The sequence below is a fragment of the Dreissena polymorpha genome, chromosome 1, assembly GCF_020536995.1.
Source record: "Dreissena polymorpha isolate Duluth1 chromosome 1, UMN_Dpol_1.0, whole genome shotgun sequence".
NCBI classification, from domain to species: Eukaryota; Metazoa; Mollusca; class Bivalvia; order Myida; family Dreissenidae; genus Dreissena; species Dreissena polymorpha.
Window position 1 is genome coordinate 54,223,508 of NC_068355.1, and position 23,933 is coordinate 54,247,440.

Sequence of the window (23,933 nt, forward strand, 5' to 3'; positions counted from 1 at the left end):
CATCCAACGCTCTGATACGCAACTTATGTGTAAGCAGAATTATACCCATTTTTTAAACAATCATGTTTAGGTTTGCTTCCAATTGGTATGTTACCCTGTTCCGTATTATCAGGTCAAATTGTGATAACGTTGACTAGTAGTCAATCGCGCCACTAGTGAAAATATTATTTTTCTATGATCACTTGTGAATAAAATTGATATTCCACCAAATCCAACATATATCCTTTATTTAATTCAGTTGACGGTGTATGGAATACATGGGCGGCGTGGAGCATATGTAATGTCACTTGTGGTGGTGGAACGAAGCATCGGATGCGAGATTGCTACTTCCCTTCAAGTGCGCCACCAGGACTCTATTGTATAGGTGAATTGGCTGAGAAAAAGACGTGTAACGAAAATTCATGTCCAGGTACGAGTCACTTTAAAAATGTATTAGTTAACATAACATTATTAAATCAAAGCGTCCTTATAAGAAATAGTATGAGCGCATTTGAAAATTGTTGAAACATATATGATCCTAGAAATTTTAGACAACCTTTACACAGAAATGTTGAAAAGTGTTAACATTTAATTTGAAATAGTGGAACGGCACGTAACCGAACTTGTACTTACGAGGCGGGAAAACCACATGGCGCTAGGTGTGCCGGTCCGACTAACGATTCCACGGCATGTGAAACAGATCCTTGTTCAGGTATATATATGTATTATTTATATTTCTTTGTGTTACAAAAACATGTAAATGGTTCATGTTTTGATATTTAAAATACATTGGGGCATCACCAAAATAATTTGACGAATATATTTTTAGCAACAAAGAATGTTATTTATTTGAAAAAATCATTATTGCGTTAATTTCATTGAAAGTTAGGCATTGAGTTTCTTATTCGATTCTACCAATACAAAATGATGATTTTTGTTTTAGCCTTTGAAACCTTGAAAATACAGATTGGAGCGTTCAACACGAACCTTTGTCCAGGTTTCAGAATGAGTGTTCAAAAACTCCATATTAAAAAATAAAAGTGGAAACTGCACTTATCTAGTATTTTATCTCTCTGAGTGCATGTGGAGCACCGAGCTGCAACACACAGCCATGCTTATGTCAGCAAATGAAAAAAAAAGCACTGGTTACGCCGTCAATTATTATATCACTTAGGGGCATTTTCTCAGCGTGAATATTAAATGAATCTTTAGGACTAGAGGTGCGACACCTTAAGGGTTTCGCGGGATGGAATGAGTGGGAACAAAAAAATGTGGGTACGAAGATTTTGGAAACGAAAAAAAATTGTGGGTACGAAAATTTTCGGTACGAAAAAACTATGCCAAAAAAGTAGGAAAAAAAAATTGGGTACGAAAAAAAATTTGGATTAAAAAATATGGGTACGAAAAGATGAGTGGGTACGAAAATTTAGGGTACGAACAATTAATGCCAAAAACAATTTGGGTACGAACCAAAATGTGGGTAAGAACAGTGGGTAATAAAAAAATGTGGGTACGAAAAAACATTGGGTACGAAAATTTTGGTTCCAAAAAAAGGTAGGTACTGAAACAATTGGTAACGAACAAAAATTGGGTACAAACTATTTTGGGTACAATTTGTTTAATAGGAAATATTGGGTACCTGTAAGTATACCAGGGTACCCAAAAGTATCATTTGAAAATCGGTGTACGGTGAAGTATACTTCAAAGTACCCAGGGTACGGGGAAGTATTACCCGGAGGACCTTTACTCATTCAGCGTAAGTATCCCAACAAGAGGACCATGGATCAAAGGCGCTCACTGAGACCCTAAGTAACTTAACTTTTATAACAACGAGAGCGCCGCATAATGGATGCCGACGCTCGGCTGCGGGTGCAGTTTTGAATAAATGAAAGCTGGTTAGAATTATTATTTTAGAGGTCACAGTGACCTTGACCTTTGACCTAGTATCCAAAAATGGGTGTGGCATGTAGAACTCATCAATGTGCGTCTACATATGAAGTTTCAAAGTTGTAGTTGGAAGTCTTTTTATTTTAAAGCCAATGTTAAGGTTTAGTATGGCGGACGCCGGACGGCGGAAAGACACGACACGACGAGGTGGCTATGACAATACTTCGGGTTTTCTTCAAAAACAGCCGAGCTAAAAAATGAAAGAACTTCATGAAATATAAATGCTTACCGTAATTTGTATGCCCAATGTTAGTTTTGATGTTAAATATTCATACCGATGTTCATGAAGACAAACAAATTGACTCCTGTGGTATAAACATGTTTTTTGTATATATAATATATTGACTTTTTTTTTTAGCTCAGATGACCCAGTTTCAAACTTGGCTCAGATTTAATCGATACAAATGTTCTGACCAAATTTCATGAGAATTTGCGAATTAATGTGTTAATAAGTGCCTTAACAAGGTTTCACTATATCCGTATACGAAAAATGCCCACCTCCCACCTGGCAGCCATGTTTTTTAAGGAACTGAAACGGTTTTTGAAATTCAGCCAAGATATCGTTGGAAAAAATTACCTGACCAAGTTTCTTGAAGGATGGACAGTAAATGTGATTTTTAAACAGGTAAAAAGATTTTACTATAGCCACATAAGGAAAACTGCCCTGCCCCTGACGGCCATGGTTTTAAGCGGACGGAACCATTTTTGAACTCGACCCAGATATCAGATTAAAAGTAATCAAAATATTAATGAAATCCGATTAGGAATTAGTATACACTGACAAACATTAACATTGTATTCTATTTATTATACGTTCGATAATAAAAGGTTCAGCAGAGAATCACAATATAAGTGTTTAATTAATAAAATAATAAATAAATGTTGGCAACAAATCATTTTTGTTTCAAAAAGCATTATAATTAAATGTAGCACACAATTGGAATTATTAAAATATTGATTGCAAATGAAACGGTGTTGTACATTAAGATTGTTTACACTATTTTAGCTTTTATAGGAGTCATAAACAAAATGTGTTTGTGAAACAATATATCCCCCATACATTTCACCTTTGACCTTGAATGATGAACTTGACCTTACACCATTCGAAATGTGCAGCTCCATGAGATACATATGCATGCCAAATATCAAGTTGCTATCTTCAATTTTGCAAACGATATGGCCAATGTTTAAGTTTGTCACAAACCAACAAACAAGCAAACCAACAAACAGACAGGGCAAAAACAATATGTCCCCGACTATAGACTGGGGGACACAACAAGAGCTGTCAGAGGACAGCGCGTTGGACTATTCGAGTGCTTGACAGTATATCAAAAGCCATCATGGGGAAATTGTTCATATTCAATAAGGTCAAGGTAATATAGTCATAGATCATACTCTCAGTTGAAGAGGACCATAGTTGAAACATATTGATCGTTTATGTTTTAAAGTAGTTGTACTTTATAGACGATTCTGAGTTCAGGTATATTTTCCACAATCTATTGAACAGTTGTAAAGACATAAAACAAACTAATAAGATTTTTTTTCAATTTTGGGTGGTGTCCATTGTGGTATGTCAGGTTAGTGTGGTTTTGTCAAAGCATGAATCAAATCTGATGATAAATAAAGAAGCTATGACAATTTAAAGGTGGTACGCAAACTTTAACATTCTAGATATATTTATTAATTATATGCATATTCTAAGTGAAAAAAGGCCATAATTATTACAAAATGCTTGATACAGGTGTCTGCTCTTGTTTATACATTGAGGTCATGTTGGTTAAGAAGTATGCAAAATATGAAAGCAATATGTCAAGGGACATATAAAATATTTGAGGTGGTACGCAAACTTTAACATTCCATATATATTATATATAATAGTCGAGCTAAAAAGTAAATGTACTATAAACAACAAGCTAACCTCAATCACAACTTTAATACAATGCTTATAACAATGAAGTTACAATGATATGTTAGGAATTGAAACTAACTTTTTACTATTGTGGGCAACCATCTTTAGTATTTTGGTTGCCCAGATAAAGAATAACCAGCCCAGAAACATTAACATGTGTATATTATACATTCTTTTAATTAAATAATAGATAATAAAATACAATTGCTGACAATGCACATGTTCAATTCATGAAGTATTATTATGAGCCTGAATTGAATCATTTCTTATTCCTAAATAATGAATATTATTTAACTAGTATTGATCCATGGTGGTCAATTGTTATTCAATTTGTATTGCAAGCTTTAAAAAACCAAGTTGCCCGGCCGGACTTCTTACTTTTGAAATTGAGTTGCCCAGGCCAAAATCTACTTGCCCCGGGCTCACGGGAAACCACTAATTTCCTTCCATGTATGCTCTTTCATTTTCTGTTCTTCCATCCCATTCTCAAAATTAATTTTAAACTACACTATTTTTTAATAACATTTGTATTGAATGCTAACCATTATAACCGAAAAAACAATTTTACAAAGCTGTTATCCTGTCGCAGAGAGTTATTTTATTTAGTTAACCATTATCAGTGTTCTCTGTAAATACCGGCAGCCGGCGTTTTCGCCGGTTACATTTACTCTAGATACCGGCTACTTTTCCCATATCAAGTAAATGTCACAAATGCTTTCGTTTTACTGCATAGTTGCCGGCCATATAACTGGCTACTCTGGAAAACACTGAATTATGCATGACAAACACAAATACAAAAATACATTTTAGATTCGTTTGTAAAATAAAATGACACTTCCAGCTTGTCGTCATTAAAATCCTAAGAGTCAAATAATTTTCCACGAGATACGTAAAAATTTGCGTAATCAATTGAATGAAAAATAAAAGTAAAAAAAAAAAAGGATTTTACATAAATTTCAGGTTGATAAAAACAACAAGGTAAAGGTAGTCGGTGAGATATAATAATTATACAGTTAGTGAGGCTCGATTGGTCATTGTCGGCTTGGGTACTACTTACATGTACCCAAGGTACTCTTAAGAATACTTACTTACATGTAACCTGGGTACGGTAAAAATGCTAAAACGTTCCCGGGAATTTTATTGCTAAATCGGTTGTTGTCGGCTATTTTGTAAAAATTAATTATGTTCACATTTATGTCAATTTTCTGTTAAATGGCCTTTATATTATCAAAACTCATACTCAAAAAGCATGTTGATGCAGATTTTTTAAAAGAGAAGTTTGTTTACGGTAAACAATATCGTTTTACATTAATCGGTAGCATGTTTTACGACATCGGATTTTGGGCGGAAATACAACTCGGGTACAATCTAATATTTACGGGTACGTTTAAGTATATTAACCGTACCCGGGATACATGTAAGTAAACTTTAGAGTACCCGGGGTACATGTAAGTAGTACCCGAGCCGACAATGACCAATCGAGCCTTAGTAAGTGAGTGATGGTGTATGGGATAACATGCACTGAGGGTGAATACACCATCAGTTTCTAATAGTGTAAGCTATAATAACCAAAAACTCATCCTTTATATAAAAAAACTAGTTATTCATTAGCATCAGAATAAATATGATATAAATACTTATAGCCGTCAAAGTACCATAACAAAAAACAAATTAGCAGTATAAGAACGTGTTAGAGGTGCATTGATCCATAAGATTAAAAAGGGTAATTAATCAGGGCTTATTAAAATTTAAACGATGACATTAATCGATTATAATTACCAGCTTTTTATTGTTGTAATGTGTATATGATGATGGTATTCAAAGTGATTGCAGAGATTCTAATATACACTATTTCAATTATTGCTTTTTTCAGACGTCCGGTCCCTTTGCCGTTTGCTATCGTTCGTAAAATATATAATAATGTTGAAAGTCAATATGAACCCTAAGCTTGCAATATTCTAAATAATGTAAACAACTTACCTTGAATTAAGTTGGCACTTTGTTGTCCGGTGTAGACACTTTTAATACTTATTTCTTTTTAGTTGCACTGGCTGGACCAAAAGAATAATGTAGTCGTTTCTAAATAATCACGAAACAACCTACTAATGCATATGTTTGCCAGTTACTGAGTTTGTGCATTTCCATTTATATATTGTAAATGCCTGCAATTTCGTACGCTGAAGATTTCCAGATCTGCGGGATTTTTTATGTTAAATGTAAGTGTTTTCAATGGATCGTATACTTATCTACAAAACAGCTTAGTAGCTTTCACTTTACATCATTTTTGATGATGTTATTTTGTAAATACTTTCTCGCGTTCTTTTCGAACGTTTCTATGTCAGCCATGTTGATTGTTTACTGCCGGTTTCGTCTAAGTAACGAAATTATGTATTTTAATGACATAATCTCTAATAAATGTTTTTAGTGCAGAAATTGTAAGTATATATTTCTCGTTTTTTTTATATTTTGATAAATTATTTGCGTTTAAATTTGATTGTTTGTTGCTTACTTGCGAACTATTTTTTATGTGTAAATATGCATAGACGCTAGTGGATATGTAATCGGGTTACCGTATTTACATCAATGAAATTTAGCGGCTGTTTGTTTTGTTAATATTGTCTTAAACGGGTTCATCTTCGTATGTTAAACGCAATATGAACTTATTTATTAATTTGGGAATAAAATCGCAATATGTATTAGTTAAAATAAAATTTGAAGTGTCTAGCGCGTGAATTTTCTTCTGGGGATGCATTGTCTTTGGGTTGCTATTATCGCTATTAACGCTTCCGGCGAGAACTCATTTTATAGCGATTGCTCAATAAAAACAACCACCACTTTTTCGTAATTTTAGCCAAAACTGGATTTTTCCCAGATATGACGAATACGCCAATAGGTACCAACAGGTAGATCACATTCTGGTCCATATACATGTCAAATTTCAGCAAACGTGTTGGGCCAGTTTTCAAAACACTCAAATCGCGGCTATACCCTGGAGCTTGATGAATTTTAGTCGCCCTTATCATTCGTTCAATTGAACGTCATCAATAGATGACGTCCAATATATTACTCATTCCATACATTCGTCAAGATTTAACATTCAAAACGATGACAGCGTTGACATACTGTTTTTGAGAGAAAAAGATAAACTGAATTTTGTGTAGATTCTTTTTTATCAATACCAACATGTATTTGAATACAGTAACATGTATGCTAATTAAATTATCATGTCTCCAAAACAATTCTCGCAGCACAGAAATAAAGTATCCATACAATAATTTTGAGTAGCTGGTATTTTGGTTAATTGAAGATGGAGAACCAAGCCACAATTCGTCTCATTGCAAGCAGGACTCTTCGATCCTCCGAGAACGATAAGCACGAATATACCGATTACATGGCTCGTAACGTGGAAAACAAGTAGTTTCCAAAACCAATTTCTAATTACCACTTTATAAATCATGTTTTAATTCGTCAATAGTCCTTAAACCATTACACCTCGACATTTTCACGACACTTTGAATAACATTTACACTTCTACACTTTCACTACAAATAACTTAGGAAACACACAGTGAAATCGGTTTTAGCTTCCCAAATGCCACTTTCTAAGCCTATCGGTGTCAACAAAATCATAGGCAAAAGCCCAATTACTGCTAGGGGCGACATGAACTGAGTACTATTGTCGTAGATTGTCAGTCCATAAAATGACCAGACAAGAAAGCGATCCTACAGAACATAACAGAAGCGACACACGATGATATAGTCATACATGTAAGCACGGAAACATGGCTAGATAACTCTGTTGGATCATTAGGGATGTTCCCGGCCAACTTCAATTCCTACCGGAAAGATATGTTCAGCAATACCCGTGGACTATTATTATTTATTCTGGTTGCGCTCAAACACAGGAGTGACAAACCAGAAGAGCTTACATGTATAATTGACTCAATATTTTGTTCATTGTAAAGATTTAAAAAAAAAGATGCATATGCGTCGCTTATGTTTAACAAAGAAGTTTTCCTTTTGCACATTGTGTTAGATAAGCAAAGGGCAAGAATCCACCCATTTACCATGCGAAAGTGGCATACCAGGAGCAAACTCTTACGTGATGATGTACAGACAGCGTAGACAGCGTAGACAGCGTAGACAGCATATTAGATTTGCGCATTTTTTTATAGATGAACATACGCTTTAAATGTTATCAGCTGTCATATATCTTGTGTGATTAATTTATAAAGGTATAAGGCTGTCAGATTTAATGTGATTCATGAGGATGTTTACAAATATATCTACATGTATAAAAAAATAATATAAAATAAAACAAGACCACTGACCTACGGACCCTTCCTGACATGTTAAGGGTGGTGTTATCCTACACAATCAAGCCTTTTACGATTATGTCAAATACTGAGTATAGTATTTGATGCCACCAGGTGTAAATAATAAGGTAAACGTGAACTTGAATTGGTAGAAGATAACTAATTTAGCAAACATAGTTAAAGGTAAAGGAAAATATTTATAACATGTATGGCATAAGAAAATACTTGCACACAGTGCATCAACACAATAAAATATATTAACAAGAAGTAAGAAATATGTACAATACATATTTGTTACGCTATAAAACTAAATATCTTTAAGAATCAAACACATGATGACAGTTGAAGAATGAAATGAAAATATATAACCTCTTCAAACTGCACTCTGTAGTCCTTTTTAGTTTGCATAACAAATACACTTAACTAATGTAGAACATAACAAATCACTGCAAGTAAATCATGAATGTACATGTTTGTCCTTTTCACTGAGTATATACAATTTAAATCTAATGTAGAAACATACCAACTCACTGCAAGTAAATTATGTATGTGCATTTTAGTCATTCCAAAATAATTACGATACACTGATTATATAAATTCAAAAGAAAAATCATCATCAGAGCAATACAGTTGATTCCTTGCAACAAAAGACACATGTAGCATGCTTTTAAAGTTTATTGTTACACAATAAACAACCCAGCAATAATTATGAGATGAAAAATTACATTAATAAAGAATTTAACTATGAAAGTACTTTTGCAAATATATTTATGTTCTGAAATTACTTGTCAGCACAATTAGTCATCCAGTTGAATTATGTGATGGAACGTAACTTTAGTAGTTTGATGAGGCCAAGAATTCATTTTGAAAGTACATGTTTCAAAATGTTTGTGCTGAAACTTGTGAAACAAAGCTGTTGTATAATCGAGCCATCTGTTTTGGTCGACGTAACAAACAATAAAAAATAAAAAAAACAGATTAAATACAATTAAGTCGGCAAAATAAAAAAATACGTACAGCAAGACTTATTAATTGGCCATCTTTAATTTATTGAGATCGATCAATCGCTTCCCCTTTTTTCATAACACCGAGATGCCGCCATGAAAACATACGAGGAAAGTTGTGTACTGCGTCACCTGTTTCGGTCGATTGACTCCAGACCTCAATATTTCGGCGAGGGTTGTACCATCAGTTATATTAAAATAGTAGTGACTGTGGCAAACCTGTTTTAAGTTCTAAAAACGGCGTTGGTGTATTTGTGTCCACATAATCGATATTTTAAAAGTTGTATACAGTTATGGAATGTCTGTATTTAGAAAAACAGCGAGGAGTTAAACGTAATTGCAACTATATAGTCAATGGATATAATATACGATGCTCTGTTTCCCAGACTTTCAACATAAAACAGTAATACTTATAAATAAAAAAGCAACAGCAACAAAACAAATTTGAATTAAATAAAGCTACTCCTCCACTGGCATGTGACATGTACAGCAGAAGAAGATCTTGCTGATGTTATAGTTGGTGTTGTGCTTTCCCTGCAGCCAACGACGAATGGGGAAGAATATTTGGTTTGCAGACCCTTTTCATCAACATTATACATATATATTATAATGTTGAGGTTTGTCCATCAATCTGTGTTTCAGGAGAATATCTTCAAGTTCTTGAAATACGTGGTCACCACCTCTTGGCTGGTTGCTTTAGCCCTAGCCAGCGACACAGCTCTTGGCTTTGAAACGTTAAGTGCTGGCCACCATTTCATAAAACATGCAAACCATTGTATGAAAAAAGGATGTTCTTTATTTCGTTTATGAAGGCAAACCACATATTCGGAGGGCATATTCACAACTTCCATCCTCATGTAGCCTACACTAGCAATAATCTTCAAATGGTCTACAAACATTGCTTCTTCGTCTTATGACAAAACGGGAGAGGGTGCCGATGACATTACTTCTGGATCAACTCGTCCCCTTACTCAATGCCTTAATGAAGTAGTTGGAACACTAAACTCTACTGTACTCTACGCACTGACATCTGCTGTTCCTTAATAAAGCATTCGGACAACAACTTTCTGGTATTGCAATTCAGAAAAATTATCTAGATAGATATTTTTATGAAAATTTATAATCCCAAACAACTACATGTACTTCTAGTACTTCACACAAATCCCGGAGCCTGCAGGCACGCGCGTATGGTGCGGGGGTGGGGATGAACAGTATCCGTCAGTTTGCGTTTGGTAAGTAATGCTATTGTAGATTTTAATTAAAATATTGATTGATGTTGGATTTAAATAGTTCAAATATACTACAAAATACACACAATGAAAAATATACTTAAAAAGAAAATATACATTCCATAATTAATAAATTATGTGCATCCGTTTTCAATTTTATAATACATAATGTGATTATAGATGTAAACCTCCAATTCAATAATAAAACGACATGCTTCACCGATCCGATAAACATGACTACATCTTTCATTAAAAAATCCACCGACTTTTTGACGATGCTGGAACAGCATCGTCCAAGGTTTGATAACCATCTAAAAAATTTCACAATGGCGACCTATGTAAAAGACCGAGCCAGCCCGATTGAGATAACTCGATTTTTTTCAGGTTACTTCCCTTTTACATTCGCCACTGCGTAGGAGATTGCTCGTCATTGATAACATTCTCCTAGCAGAGTTGTCGTTCGTGTTTCAACATTCAACAATGGCCGCCCCCATGAGAGTCTCGATTCAACACTTTCTTACTGCATAAATTGGCTTGTTTCGCTATTTAGAAGCTGTCATTTAGGATATATGAATTATTTATTCACTAAATCTCCGCTTATGACAAAAATAGTTGGATTCGAAGGATATATACTCGATGTGAATGAAGAACTTTCTGGATCGTAACAGCTTGACACGGCAAAACTGGCATACTGGTATTTTTAGTTATCAATACAAGTCACATTGTGCTTTATAAATTGTATTCGAGCATTTTGCGACTTATTGAATGACTACCCGATATCAACATTTCATCGGGGATTTGCAGATCACCCAGCTGTCCTGAAATTCAACATTGATTTCAAACTCTTTACTGGTTTGTATACTCTTGCTTAGTGTTACTACTTTTTATCATTTTAAAGTTAAATGAACTGTGTCACAGTAAAAGAGACATTAAGGCAATTGTGGCCAGTTTGGATCTAGATCAGCCTGCAGTCGCTTGAAAGCTGTTTGCTCAAAAGCGTTTTTCTGACAATAACAAATAATTTAATTGGATACTGATTTGAATGCGCTTTTCCTGTGACCTGGCTCAAATAATAGAATTGTCATTAATGAAATTATTTACTTCGAACATTAATCAATTGTTTTTATTGTCCCTCGGGATCAATGAATCCAGCACTTTCCTGTTGAGAATTGAATACTGCTAAAGGCGATGCTAGGGGGCGTAAGAGATGTTGCACCTTCCAGTATCGCTCGTTTGTTTATTGTCAGCTCGGGTACTACGTACATGTACCCCGGGTACTCTTAAGTATACTTACATGTATCCCGGGTACGGTAGATATACTAAAATGTACCCGGGAAATTTAACCCTAAATCAGTCGTTGTCGACTATTTTTTTGGAATAATTATATATACACATCAGGGCTTAACACTAACTTTTTTTCAACTAGCTCGTTCGGGCTAGTAAATGCAGAACCTACTAGCCCTGACCAATCTTTCATGTGCCCTGACCCAAGTATTATAAAAACCTTTATATTTATCATTCAACTTGTATTTTCTTGTGCTTGGAGATGCGCAATTATGATTAAATCATTATTATTAGCTTGCCTTACTAATGCTATTGAATTCAATATTTATATATTTAAGACAACTATTTGTAATCTCCACGCCATTTCTGGAGAAATTTTCTTGTTTTTTTGTTTCCTCATACTTTCTCTTACTTTCCTCCTTCCCGTTTCTTTTCGTATCCGAGGAACCCCCATACCCACCCGTAAAGCCAAACTTAAACAACGACATGAACGTTAAAACCTTTTTTACATAGATGGCCGGGTTACCGTCTTACAAGAAATGGTAAGAGAATCTTAGCAAAATAACGTGTTACGGTAGTTGTAACAATTGTACAGGGTTAACTCTCTACTAAAAGCCGGGAACGACCATTAATATTAGTTTTGCTAATTGAATTGCGTAAAAAATATTGTCAAAACACTTCTAATCTAAATAAAGTCTCTATCTTCCTCTCAATGGATTTATTAATCGTCTAAAGGATGGAATAACTTTTCCATAATGACAACAAATTAAAATTATTTAAAATTGATAAATAACAATTAATTTTATAGTTACTTTGTGTTAATGTCGAGTTTTATACCTTCATCATTCCGGACGATCCTGGGCTATCCCGGCTTTTAGTTTCCAACGTATTTTCACAATCGCACATTCTCGGCCCTTTCCGTCAAACATCGGATAAGTACCTCGAAGGAGATAGTATGAATACACATTTCGGAAGCGGTATTGCGGTCTACCTACGCGGGCTTACGCGAATCAAAATTACATAGTAAAAACAAACATGGCCCGTTTTGCGAGTTGTTTACATTTTGCAAAGATGAAAATGGGGATTTTCTATGCTCTGAAGCCAGAGCAAGTACAAACTCTACAGGAATTATGGACGCCGTCGTTGTTATTGTTTTTGTTGTTGTAACATTATTAGAATGGTATCACGTGGGCGGACTACGTTCAACCCGTATTTCTCCCGAGTCCGATTATGATAATCTGCGAGGGGTACCGAATGGTATTTTCATTGAGAAAACACGTCACTTCGAGGAAACCAATCAAATACCGTGTCTAGCGTCATTCCGTTTAAAAATAGGTACTGACGTGTTTTACCAGGAAAACCGCCGGGGATTTGCTGAATTGTCGGCCTCTTTTTGGTTGCAATCAGGGGGTTCCGAATCAATTTCGAGATACGATCCGTTTGTTGTCTCCAAACTCACTCTGGGATTTAATTGTCATCTGATCGTACTGTATTAAGATTTTTGAATCTTTGAAAAGCTTATTTAAAACGCAGTTAATTGATATAGAACATATAATCCCGCCCAAAATACACACGAACGGTCGGGCATGTTCCTGGGACATTGGCTAGCCCGGACCAAGGTACAGGCAGTGAATGTCGTTCGGACGTGCCTTAGTGTTAAGCCCTGCACATTTATGTCGATTTTTTGTAGAATGGCCTCTATATTATCGGAACACATACTCAAAAAGCATGTTGATGCAGTGTTTTTTTAAGAGAAGTGTGTTTAAGATAATCGGTTGCGCGTTTTACGACATCGGATTTTGGGCGCGAATACAACTCGGGTACAGTCTAATATGGACCGAGTACAATTACGTTTATTTACCGTACCTGGGGTACATGTAAGTATACTTAGAGTACCCAGGGTACATGTAAGTATACTTAAGATTACCCGGCGTACATGTAAGTAGTACCAGAGCCGACAATAACCAATCGAGCTCCATTATCCCTCATGAACCGACTCAAAAAACCGAGTCGGCAATATTTGACTTAATTTTTGGTTTGGTTGCTCTCGAGGGATCAAAAATTTTAGAATCTTCCTAAAAGCCCTACGGGTTTGATCCCCAGAAGCGACATTGAAAACTAGCATACTTTGTTATCTAAAAGGCTGCTAAACCTGATATACAATGATAATGTGAATTTTCTCTCACATGATGTTCATCAGTCATATTATATAAAAACTTACAGCAGTAGTAAACAACTGGACAATAATTAATGAATGCATCTTTTATTTGTCTTTGACACTTTGATTTTGACATGGCCTTGATTTAAATATGTGACTGGACTTTACCAGCACTCTTGTAACAGAGCTAAAGTTTAAATGTACCATTGAAGATCACCTAAATCCAGGTTTGCTATTATAGACGTGTGGAAAGTTTTAAGGGTGTGACAAGTAAGCAAAAATTGGTCATAACTTAGAGGCCACAACTGATCTATGACTGTATTAAAACAAGAAAAATCAGTGCCTGATTTAGATTTCCTTAGATAGTTCAATAAAAATCTAATTTCATAATCCTGGTAACAGTTTAACGGTAATGCTAACAATGTGTCACACCAGGGCCTTGAATTTGAAATCTAGGACATGCATGGCCATTTCTTCATGAAATCAGGACACAAAATTGTATTTTAAGTCCTTAATTGACATGACTGTAGTTCTCAGATTAGTATAAGCTCAATCAGTATATTTATATCATTATTTACGCTTTGTGTTTTGTAAACATATACACAATCATGCAGTTACATGATAGCAATAAATAATATCAAAGCTACCCATACTATAAAGGTCATTGACAAAGCCTATGGTCAAAATGTGAACACATTGAGTGTAATCGCCCTCTCGTGCCAGCAAAAACAACACGGTGACAGGTGGTCATTTTTGACAGTTCTACTTTCACTTTCATTTTGTGATATCAAACTATTAACAATTATTCGGCTGAGAAAAATATCGCCATTGCTTGTTATGCCCCCGGTAGGGTGGCCTATATCAGTTTAACTGTCAGTCAGTCAGTCAGTGTGTCAGTCTGTCCGTCCGTCCGAAAACTTTAATGGCCATTACTTTTTTAATATTGAACATAGCAACTTGATATTTGGCATACATGTGCATCTCATGGAGCTGCACATTTTCAGTTGTGAAAGGTGAGGGTGAAGGTCATCCTTCAAGGTCAAATGTCAAATATAAAGCGTCTGTCTGTTTGTCCGAAAACTTTAACATTGGCCATAACTTTTTCAATATTGGCGTGTTTGCGTATCTCATAGAGCTGCACATATTGATTGGTGAAAGGTCAAGGTCATCCTTCAAGGTCAAGGTCAAAGGTCAAATTTTGCAATATTGAAGATAGCAACTTCATATTCGGCATGCAAGTGTATGTCATGGAGCTGCACATTTTGAATGGTGAAAGGTCAAGGTCATCCTTCAAGGTCAAACGTAAAATATATGGCTTCAAAGCTGCGCAGCAGGGGGCATTGTGTTTCACAAACACAGCTCTTGTTTAATATATGTTCTGCACATTTCTTCAAAAAAACTTACATCAATACACGATTTTCTTCGTTAATTCAATCATTCCTGACAGATTTGTGTACATATTTCGCTTACATTTTGACGTGCGTAGGTAGGACCGCATTACCGCTTCCGAAATGTGTATTCATGCTATTGCCTTCGAGGAACTTATCTGATGTTTGACGGAAAGGGCCGAAAATGTGAGAGTGTGGGTCAAGTTCCCCACAAGTACTACTTTCCCGTTCCCCCAGTTTTTTTTCCGTACCTAAATTTTTTCGTACCCAATTTTCTTTTCGTACCCAATTATTTTTTCATCCCCAATTTTTTGTTCGTACCCAAAAATTTTCGGTCCCAATTTTTTTGTTCCCAAATATTTTTTCGTACCCAAATTTGTTTTCATACCCTAATTTTTTTTCGCAAAATTGTTGTACCAAATTTTTTTTTCGTACCATCATACACAACTGTGGTTATTGTGGTGATGTAGATAAACTTAACTTGATGCTTTTATATCCATCCTCTCAAAAGCATCGTCACACCAGAACTGTCAGTACTTTGATTATATTATCGATGCTGTCTACAAAGACAATGGTTTCGTGTCCGAATTAGACGCGGTGTAGTTATAATAATCAAATACCCAGTGCGTATGATGCTCAAAGAATGCCTGCTAAAGTGTCTGTCTATCACATCCTTACCGTCGAACACGTTGATTACAGCTTCCGACGGCTTGACTTATGATAGCTCTTCCCTCGATGTATTTTGTAATTGGCTCTCTGCGATTCTTCGACCCCCCCCCCCCCCCCGAACTACTTGTTAGGTTAATTTAGATAGTGAGTTATACTTGAGACCACTTTGTGACTTGTTTCTCTTGTGTAGCGCCTAGCACACTTACAATGCACATTAGTTTAACTCCTCCTGCGAAAGAGTCAGTAGGACGTGGTTTAGCGGGGAATCGAACCGGCTGACCCTGGGTTCTACCGCCAGTGTTGTGTTACCACGTATACGACCGAAACAATACCAAATTAAACATTCTGTCGTCAAGCAATACTTATCAAGTTATAGTGGTTCAGTCAATACACAACGAGTGTGGTGCATACGTGTGTTTTGTTTAGTTTTAGTATTTGCTGTTTTCAACAGTATTTCGAGCAAAATCAACAGTGTTTTAGTCATTTCTCGTCGTATTTTTAAAACTCGTTAGGCATATTTTATACCTGGTTTATATTTATAATCCGATTCGAAGCTGTTACAAACATTATGTCAATAATTTGATATGGAGGATATTGTTAAGGGGTTTATTTGCGCTGCCGAAAAAAAAAACACTATACAAAATAGGTCGAAACATTATAGAAATATATTTAGTTCATTCATGATAAGAATATTTATATGTTCATTGTGATATGCCATATTTCTTGAGTGATATCATACACAGTCTTGCCCATGTTGAATATAGTGTGTAGTGTATGTAAATAGCTTGGGATCTTACACAAATGTACCGATATTTCTTTTCAGTGAATCTTCAATTACATTAGTACACAATTTTAATGGTAAAAATCCCTTTCTTACAATCAGTTTCTTGCATGGGTCGGGAAGAGAAACACTCATATTACTACAGTAAGAACATCTGGTTACATTGAACTTTGCTAAAGCGGTTAAATGAGTGTTTTATTGTATACAGAGTAATTCGAACTATTTTACATGGTAACCAAGTACGCGTATGTTGTATTGAAAATCTAAAAGACACTTTTAATGTCGTTTCTATGCGTATTTGTTTGAATTTATATGATCTGACCTGCATTGTACTCGCTGAATAAATTATATTGCGATTATAAATCATAATGGTGCATGACACGTGTATTTTTGTTTACAGATAAGATTTACAAACTTTGATACTAATAAATGCGTTGTCACTGTAACATTAACAATTATTGGTATCACCTCATGAGAGAACACGGATATAGTTTAATTCTACGTTACAGGTTGCCAACAAATATTTATTGTTGTCCGGGCAAAACCTGTGAATACGCTTCTCAAGGCACCTGTGACTTCGCTTCTCAAGGCACCTGTGATTTTGTTTCTCAAGGCACCTGCTAGCCCTTTCAGAATGCCGCTCCCATTGGAAGCATTCTTTGCCGGATATTGTGGCCTAGGTGGCTGAAACGGCTAATAGCCCGGACAAACTGTCGGTACGTTCGGGTAGAGGGTATATTGAGACGGCAAAATTAGCACTGGAGAAGGCAGGTTATATTGAGGCGGCAAATTTCCCACTAGAGAAGGCACTGTTGTTAGCTGCCATAGCGGGTAGGCTGAAAAAAGGGACACGTTCGTAAAATTCAGAGAAACAAACCAGTACAGTGTACTATGTAGGTTAGGGATTTATGTCTACATATGTTTCTCAAATATATCAGTTTTTCGTCAAGGATCCATTTTCCGCTTATTAAGCGAAACGGGTACATCCATGCATTTTTATATCAAGCAACAGTATACGTAAAGACCGCATCTTCAAAGCTGAATTGTGACATCTTGAAATGTAATCAGCCTGCATGCCAAGTTTGACCTACGTGCTTGTGCGCCCTGTGCAAGGCTTGCTACTGTAGCGGCTCTACGCGCAGCCACTTGCCGTCTCCACAGGTAATACACCAGTACACACACACCGATCACGACTGCTGTGCCGACGCCGATGCCAACCCAAGACCCAACTGACAGTGTGAGGGTACAGCAGCTCGCGTAGGTCGAGTATGAACTATAGCAGCAGCCATACGTGCAATACGAAGTCTGCAGATAACTCGTGTAGCAGCTGTCTCCCCCATACACGCAGCCTTAATAAAAATATATGAGTCGTGTTCTGAGAAAACTGGGCTTAATGCCTGTGAGTAAAGTGTCCGCACAGACACTTTCCGCTTTTATGGTATTTTTTGGTTTCAATGAAGCCCCTCCTTACCGAACATCAAGTTTAGGCGGAAAGTGTCGTCCCTGAATAGCCTGTGAGGACTGCACAGGCTAATCTGGGACGACACTTTAAGCACATGCATTAAGCCCAGTTTTCTCAGAACACTACTCATATGGGCTCACGGTTTTATCTGGAGAACAGCAGCACTGATATTTAGGACAGAGACAACATTAAAAAAAACGTCTATGGAAAATATTAAATTAAGTTGTAATTAAGTATATATTTCAAATGAAATTTAAAGACATAATATAATACAAAAATGATAATACACAATATAAGCCATTTTAGCAATATTTAAGTGCTTAGGGTTATTTAATTAAATACAACATAATCACAAAAACGCTAGAAAGAAAAGCAATTAATGTTTTAAAGAAATGTTTAATTATAAGTTTCCTAAGGGTCTTTATTAATACCAGCCCAAAGAGATGCGAAGTTCAAGACCGTTTTGGGGATTCTGAAATAGCCGGCGGTCAGTACAGACGCAGCTTTATATAGTAGCTGGCAAAGAATGTAAATGGCAAAAAATGATTACCTAACATATGATGTTTACTATTAGAATTAAAAGAGATATGGCCAGTTAGATTAATTTAGTATGTGCCTTTTGTCTGACGCCTCGATTTGCCGTATGCATGAAAACTATGCGTCTATTATATTGCGATATTTACGTCAATGGAAAAAATGTAAACTACCAAAGCCCTGATTCGATAACAGTATGTGTCAGCGAGAGAAAAGGAGAAACATTGCGCCAAAACAACCTGAACACGATGCCAGCAAAATCACTGTCCCAATCACGTTTAATTCGTTATAAAACATGGCTTTAAAACGCTGCGCACTTGATTATATGTTCTTTAATTTAATTGATATTTAACCCGTGACTGTGTCCGCAACAAGTTTTAGTTTTGAAATAAATCACTTAGTTGACCTTAAAGATGCGATGCATACCATATTGCATGTATTTTTATGTGGTTAGATCCAATCAAAACGAATAAAAATTATAATGTTTAACAGAAAAAGGCATTCAAGTGACCGTTGTCACAGACATGCCATTATGTGAGTGTCGATACATCTAACACAGGAACATCCAAATAATTCACACCCGGAGATAGGGCGGAGAGGAATATGTCCTTCTGTTTGTAGCATTGTGACTTCAGGTTGGTCTTTCTTCGGAACAAGTACGGTATTTGTTATTTGTTTACAGATGCCTGATCACATTTGGAGTGCAGCTTCAATAACGAACAAAAGAACTTATTGTCAGATTATATTACCGATCTTTGAAATCCTATAATATAATAGCCAGTAACAATATGCACGGGTTCAATTTACAAATTCCTAGGTTGACGATTTTGATTGAACGTGTTGTAAAACCAGATGATTACCTTAAAAACACTTTTGTCTGAACATCAACCTTAGTCAGAGCCTGCATAAAACATTCAATTATTTCCACCCCAAAAAGTAGAAATATAATACAGTTATCATAAGATGTAACCGGCTATAAAAGAATTTACAACTTTAACATACAATCATAGAAGTCTCCTAGAACGAACCATGTTTTGATGATATACACAATTGTTTTAATTGTACAAAAACAATTTGTTGTGGATAAATGCGAGTTTCATTTCAACGGATGAAAAACTTTGCCAACTTTCAAGGGACATTCGATACCTATCCTTATGTTTTTATCGTAATAGATTAACTATTTCAAGAACGCAAAAAACAAATTCAACATGTTAATGATTGAATACTCAAACCTGTTTTAAATGACACAAACGTAGATCGGACACAGTATCTTTATAAACAACATTAGACTCGTCGGCAGAAATATGAAGTCGGTGAAGTCAGAATTTGAGGTAGGAAGGAAGGTAAAACAACCATGTGGGGTGTCCTCGTGCATTGTGGATAAATGCGAGTTTCATTTCAACGGATGAAAAAAAATTGCCAACTTTCAAGGGACATTCGATACCTATCCTTATGTTTTTATCAGTAATAGAGTAACTATTTCAAGCACGCACTGTGTGAGTTGATACTACAATTTAAGGGACTCGTTCGCATAATCGTTTAAATGGCATTAAATATGTCTACTAACAAATCTAGGATGTTTTGAATAGTCTTTTTAATAATTAAAGCAAGAGAACAATTTGAATTATATTTATTGCACTCACCAGAATTCGGACACCTTTAGAAGAGAGCAGTGATTTTCAGTGAAATACATTGTATTAATCTTATGTCTAAACGCAACCTATTTTCCAAATAAGCGATAGAAAGAGTTTCAAACGCTATTTCTTTTAACCATTTTCGAATGATATTTATCCACTTATTAACCAATATCTTCAACATTCTGTTAACCCATTTATGCCTAGCGTCTAGAAAAAAAGGCCATGGCAAACTGCGTAGACCCAGATAAGACGCCACATGATGCGGCGTCTCATCAGGGTCTGCGCTGTTTGCCTTAAAGAATTTCTGTAAGATATATTATAAACATAGAAATAAGTATACTAGAAATCCCTAATGTTGGAAATAAATTGATCCAATTTAGAAGGATGGGAGAGTCCACTAGGCATACATGGGTTAAGCCAGGAGTGTTATTTGCTTGTTTAAGCGTTATGAGTAAATGTAAGATTCTGTTAATGTTATTTTGACAATCGTCATCTGACCTCAAAAGGTATCTTTAACAACGACTCTTCCACTGGAACACACCAGGTTTACTTACCAAATTAAAACAAGTTTGGATAGGTTTCTTTACAAACATGTATCAATAATGTCGTATATTAATATTATTTACTAAGTTCAATAGTGAATAATATAGAATGAAGCAATAATGGTAAATAGCGCAATCGTTCAATAGGCGAACATGATCGAATATAAAACTCCACCAATGCGACAATTGGTATTGTTTGTGCTAACCCTAAACAAAAGGTTATTCCAGGTTGAGTTACAAACTTACTCAATCTGGCTAAAACTGACTGTTAAAATGAAGTTTGGTAGATGTGACCATGTCATGGAATATCCATATAAAAACGGCAAATAAATTGCATGTCATAACAAAATACGAGCCGTAAAAGTTAAGCCGACGTTCCAACCCTACAGTTCAGAAAATATTCGCGGAAGCAAACAATAGTATTTATAAGTTGAAGCAAGATAATACAATAATAAGTAGAAAAATAAAATATAATTTCAGTACATGTGTGTTATACTATATAAATCATTTACATTAATGTTAATGAAATATTTCATGTAATCGATAGACGAATATGAAGAAAAAAGATTGCTTGTGTCTTCATAATTATATTCCAATAACATTGTCGTATTTAGATTGATATTAAAGCCCCGGCAGTATTATGATGCGGATTCGGGAGGTCCGGGACGTGCAACCACGGTAAACGTGTTTTAGTAAAAATATCTCTGGTGCATATGTTGGCCTCTGGGGCATTTTTAAGCACGAAATAACCCGATTAATTTACGGTCGATAAAGCTCTTTTAGTATTGATTTTTTGTACTTCAAGGTTTTACTATGTTGTACCAGTTAATGTAAGTTATTTGCTAAAATAATATTCAATTTATCACTGACCGATCAAAAAGTTAGAATAAATTCATCCGATTTAGGATTATAGTAACGTATGTTTGTATTTTGTTTTAATGTTTCTAAATGTTTTCCAATTAGTTGTTGGCTTGTTGTTGTTTTTTTTGTAAAATTCACAATAATGTTATAATATAGTTGATGCATTATTGTTATTTTTAAGACCATTAACAGCTTTTTGTCGCTTTCATTTGTGATCCTTAAAGCCAAGTCCAAGTCCAAGTCCTAAATGTATTGTATAAACATTATACAATGTGAAAGCACCATAAATAATATCGATATGTAGAAGTACACAGTCAACAGAACATACCACAAAGTATTTAGCATCACATTTCTAGCTATAATGACAATAGTGAAAGATCATACATATAAAGTATTCGTACATGAAAAGTGAGGTTGATTCATAATAAACAGTATATAACGAGTGTCTTTATAATTGGTGAGTGTATATTCTTAAATGTTCAGCGTTATATATAAATTTGGCAATATTATATAAGGTTGTACTACATGTTGATTTAAGAAGCAATTCGAATATATTGAGGATAGGCCAGTGACAGTAATAAGGTTGAACATATTTATTTCTAAGCTCCTTATGAATTAGGCAAACAAATAAAAAATGGTATTATGTTTCAATTGGTTCATGTTACAGTCTCGGCAGGTTCGTTCATTCATATTCACGGGCAAGTTCGTGTATCTACCAGTTTCTAGAGCTAGTTTGTACGAGGATGTTCTACTAGAGCAAATCTGTATTTTTCTTGCATTTTTATTTTGCAACTATTGCTCTAATTTTAGTTCTTGTTTAACACGATATTATGTATATAATTTAGATGATGAGTTGACGTCGAAATTTCATGTTTGGTGATACCTATAATCTATATATCTATAATTTGCATTTGAACAATTTCAAGCGTTTTCAAACTTAATTTTTCTTTATAACAAATTTCACCATAACCGTTATCTACGAGAATTTCCCTTATAATTGATACCCCCCAAAAAATTGTTATTGTCATAAATTTTGTTTCTTAGCGTATCTATCTTTAGCTTAATAGACACCTTTTAACTACCGGTATGTGAGATGTATGTTAATCGATCCGTTTATTGTAGCCCATTTGTTTGGCGACACATGACAAGGGATCCTACCGAGTTCTCCGTACAGTGCGAATGAGGTTGTGGATTGTTTAACTCCAAGAAGTGATCTAAAAAAAACTGTGTGTTCACGTCTTTTGCTTGATGGAAGCCCCATATTTCAGAACAAACATTTAGAATTGGGGTAACAATGGAGTTAATTAGTTTTAATCTTTGGTGGGTTGGTAAATCAATTGCATTACATTTTAGGATCTTTAGAAGTTCTCATTTTTGAACAAGTGTATGCCCAGGTATTTTAAAGAACTTATATTTCAATTAAGATATTGCATATATATATATATATATATATATATATATATATATATATATATATATATATATATATATATATATATATATATATATATATATATATATATATATAGTTCAAACGTTGTTACGCTTTCTCATTCAAATACCATCGTTTTTGTTTGTGAGACATTAATTTTCAGCCCCATGCTTCGCAAGTATTTCTGGTGATTTGGCGAACAATGCCAAATCATCTGCATATAGTAACAGAAATTCTACAAAGTATCAATATATACAACTCCTGGGAGGTTGTTATGGGAAACATCATTTATTATATCATTTATAAACAAAACATGGCTTACAGGGGAGAGCTGGGGTCTCTCTGTTTGACACCGATTGAACAGTTGAAAATGTCGGGAAATGAATTTGTATAACGTACAAATGATTTACAAAATTGTACATGGCTTTTAGTGCGTTTACAAAGTGACCGCTTACATTTTCTGTTAGAACCTTTTGCCATAACATGTTATGATCAATACGGTCAACACATTGTAGGTAGTATACCATGACTCTGCTGAATCTCTTTCAGGAGACGATTGAAGTTCTTTTAGAAATAAAATAATTAAAACTGGGCTTTCCGCATTGGAACGATCACGTCACATCATGTGGGGTTTAAACCGGTTTGAGAGCAAGCCGAACCTGATACACAGAATTAATAACACGCCTAACACGCGTCTTAAATGATCTCAATTATAAGGTAAATTGCAGATAACAATGAAAACACGAATGCTAAAACGTGAAGAGCGAATCGAATACTACACATTATCATGGCATGTTCAAGT

General features: G+C 35.1%; 1 protein-coding gene across 16 annotated transcripts in view; it reads left to right on the forward strand.

Annotated features, from left to right (window-relative positions):
- The window catches only part of LOC127881376 (SCO-spondin-like), a 195,490-nt gene that overhangs the window by 144,841 nt on the left and 26,716 nt on the right, over nucleotides 1–23,933 (forward strand). For 2 of the 16 annotated variants that reach the window (XM_052429203.1, XM_052429276.1), the window contains one exon: nucleotides 239–364. The exons of 12 other annotated variants lie outside the window; for them this stretch is intronic. In XM_052429203.1, coding sequence (XP_052285163.1) covers nucleotides 239–364 — 126 coding nt within the window. Of the gene's footprint in view, nucleotides 1–238; nucleotides 410–581; nucleotides 692–922; nucleotides 1,032–23,933 lie in introns of those variants that run through there. 2 more of the 16 variants (XM_052429292.1, XM_052429301.1) reach the window with 2 other exon arrangements.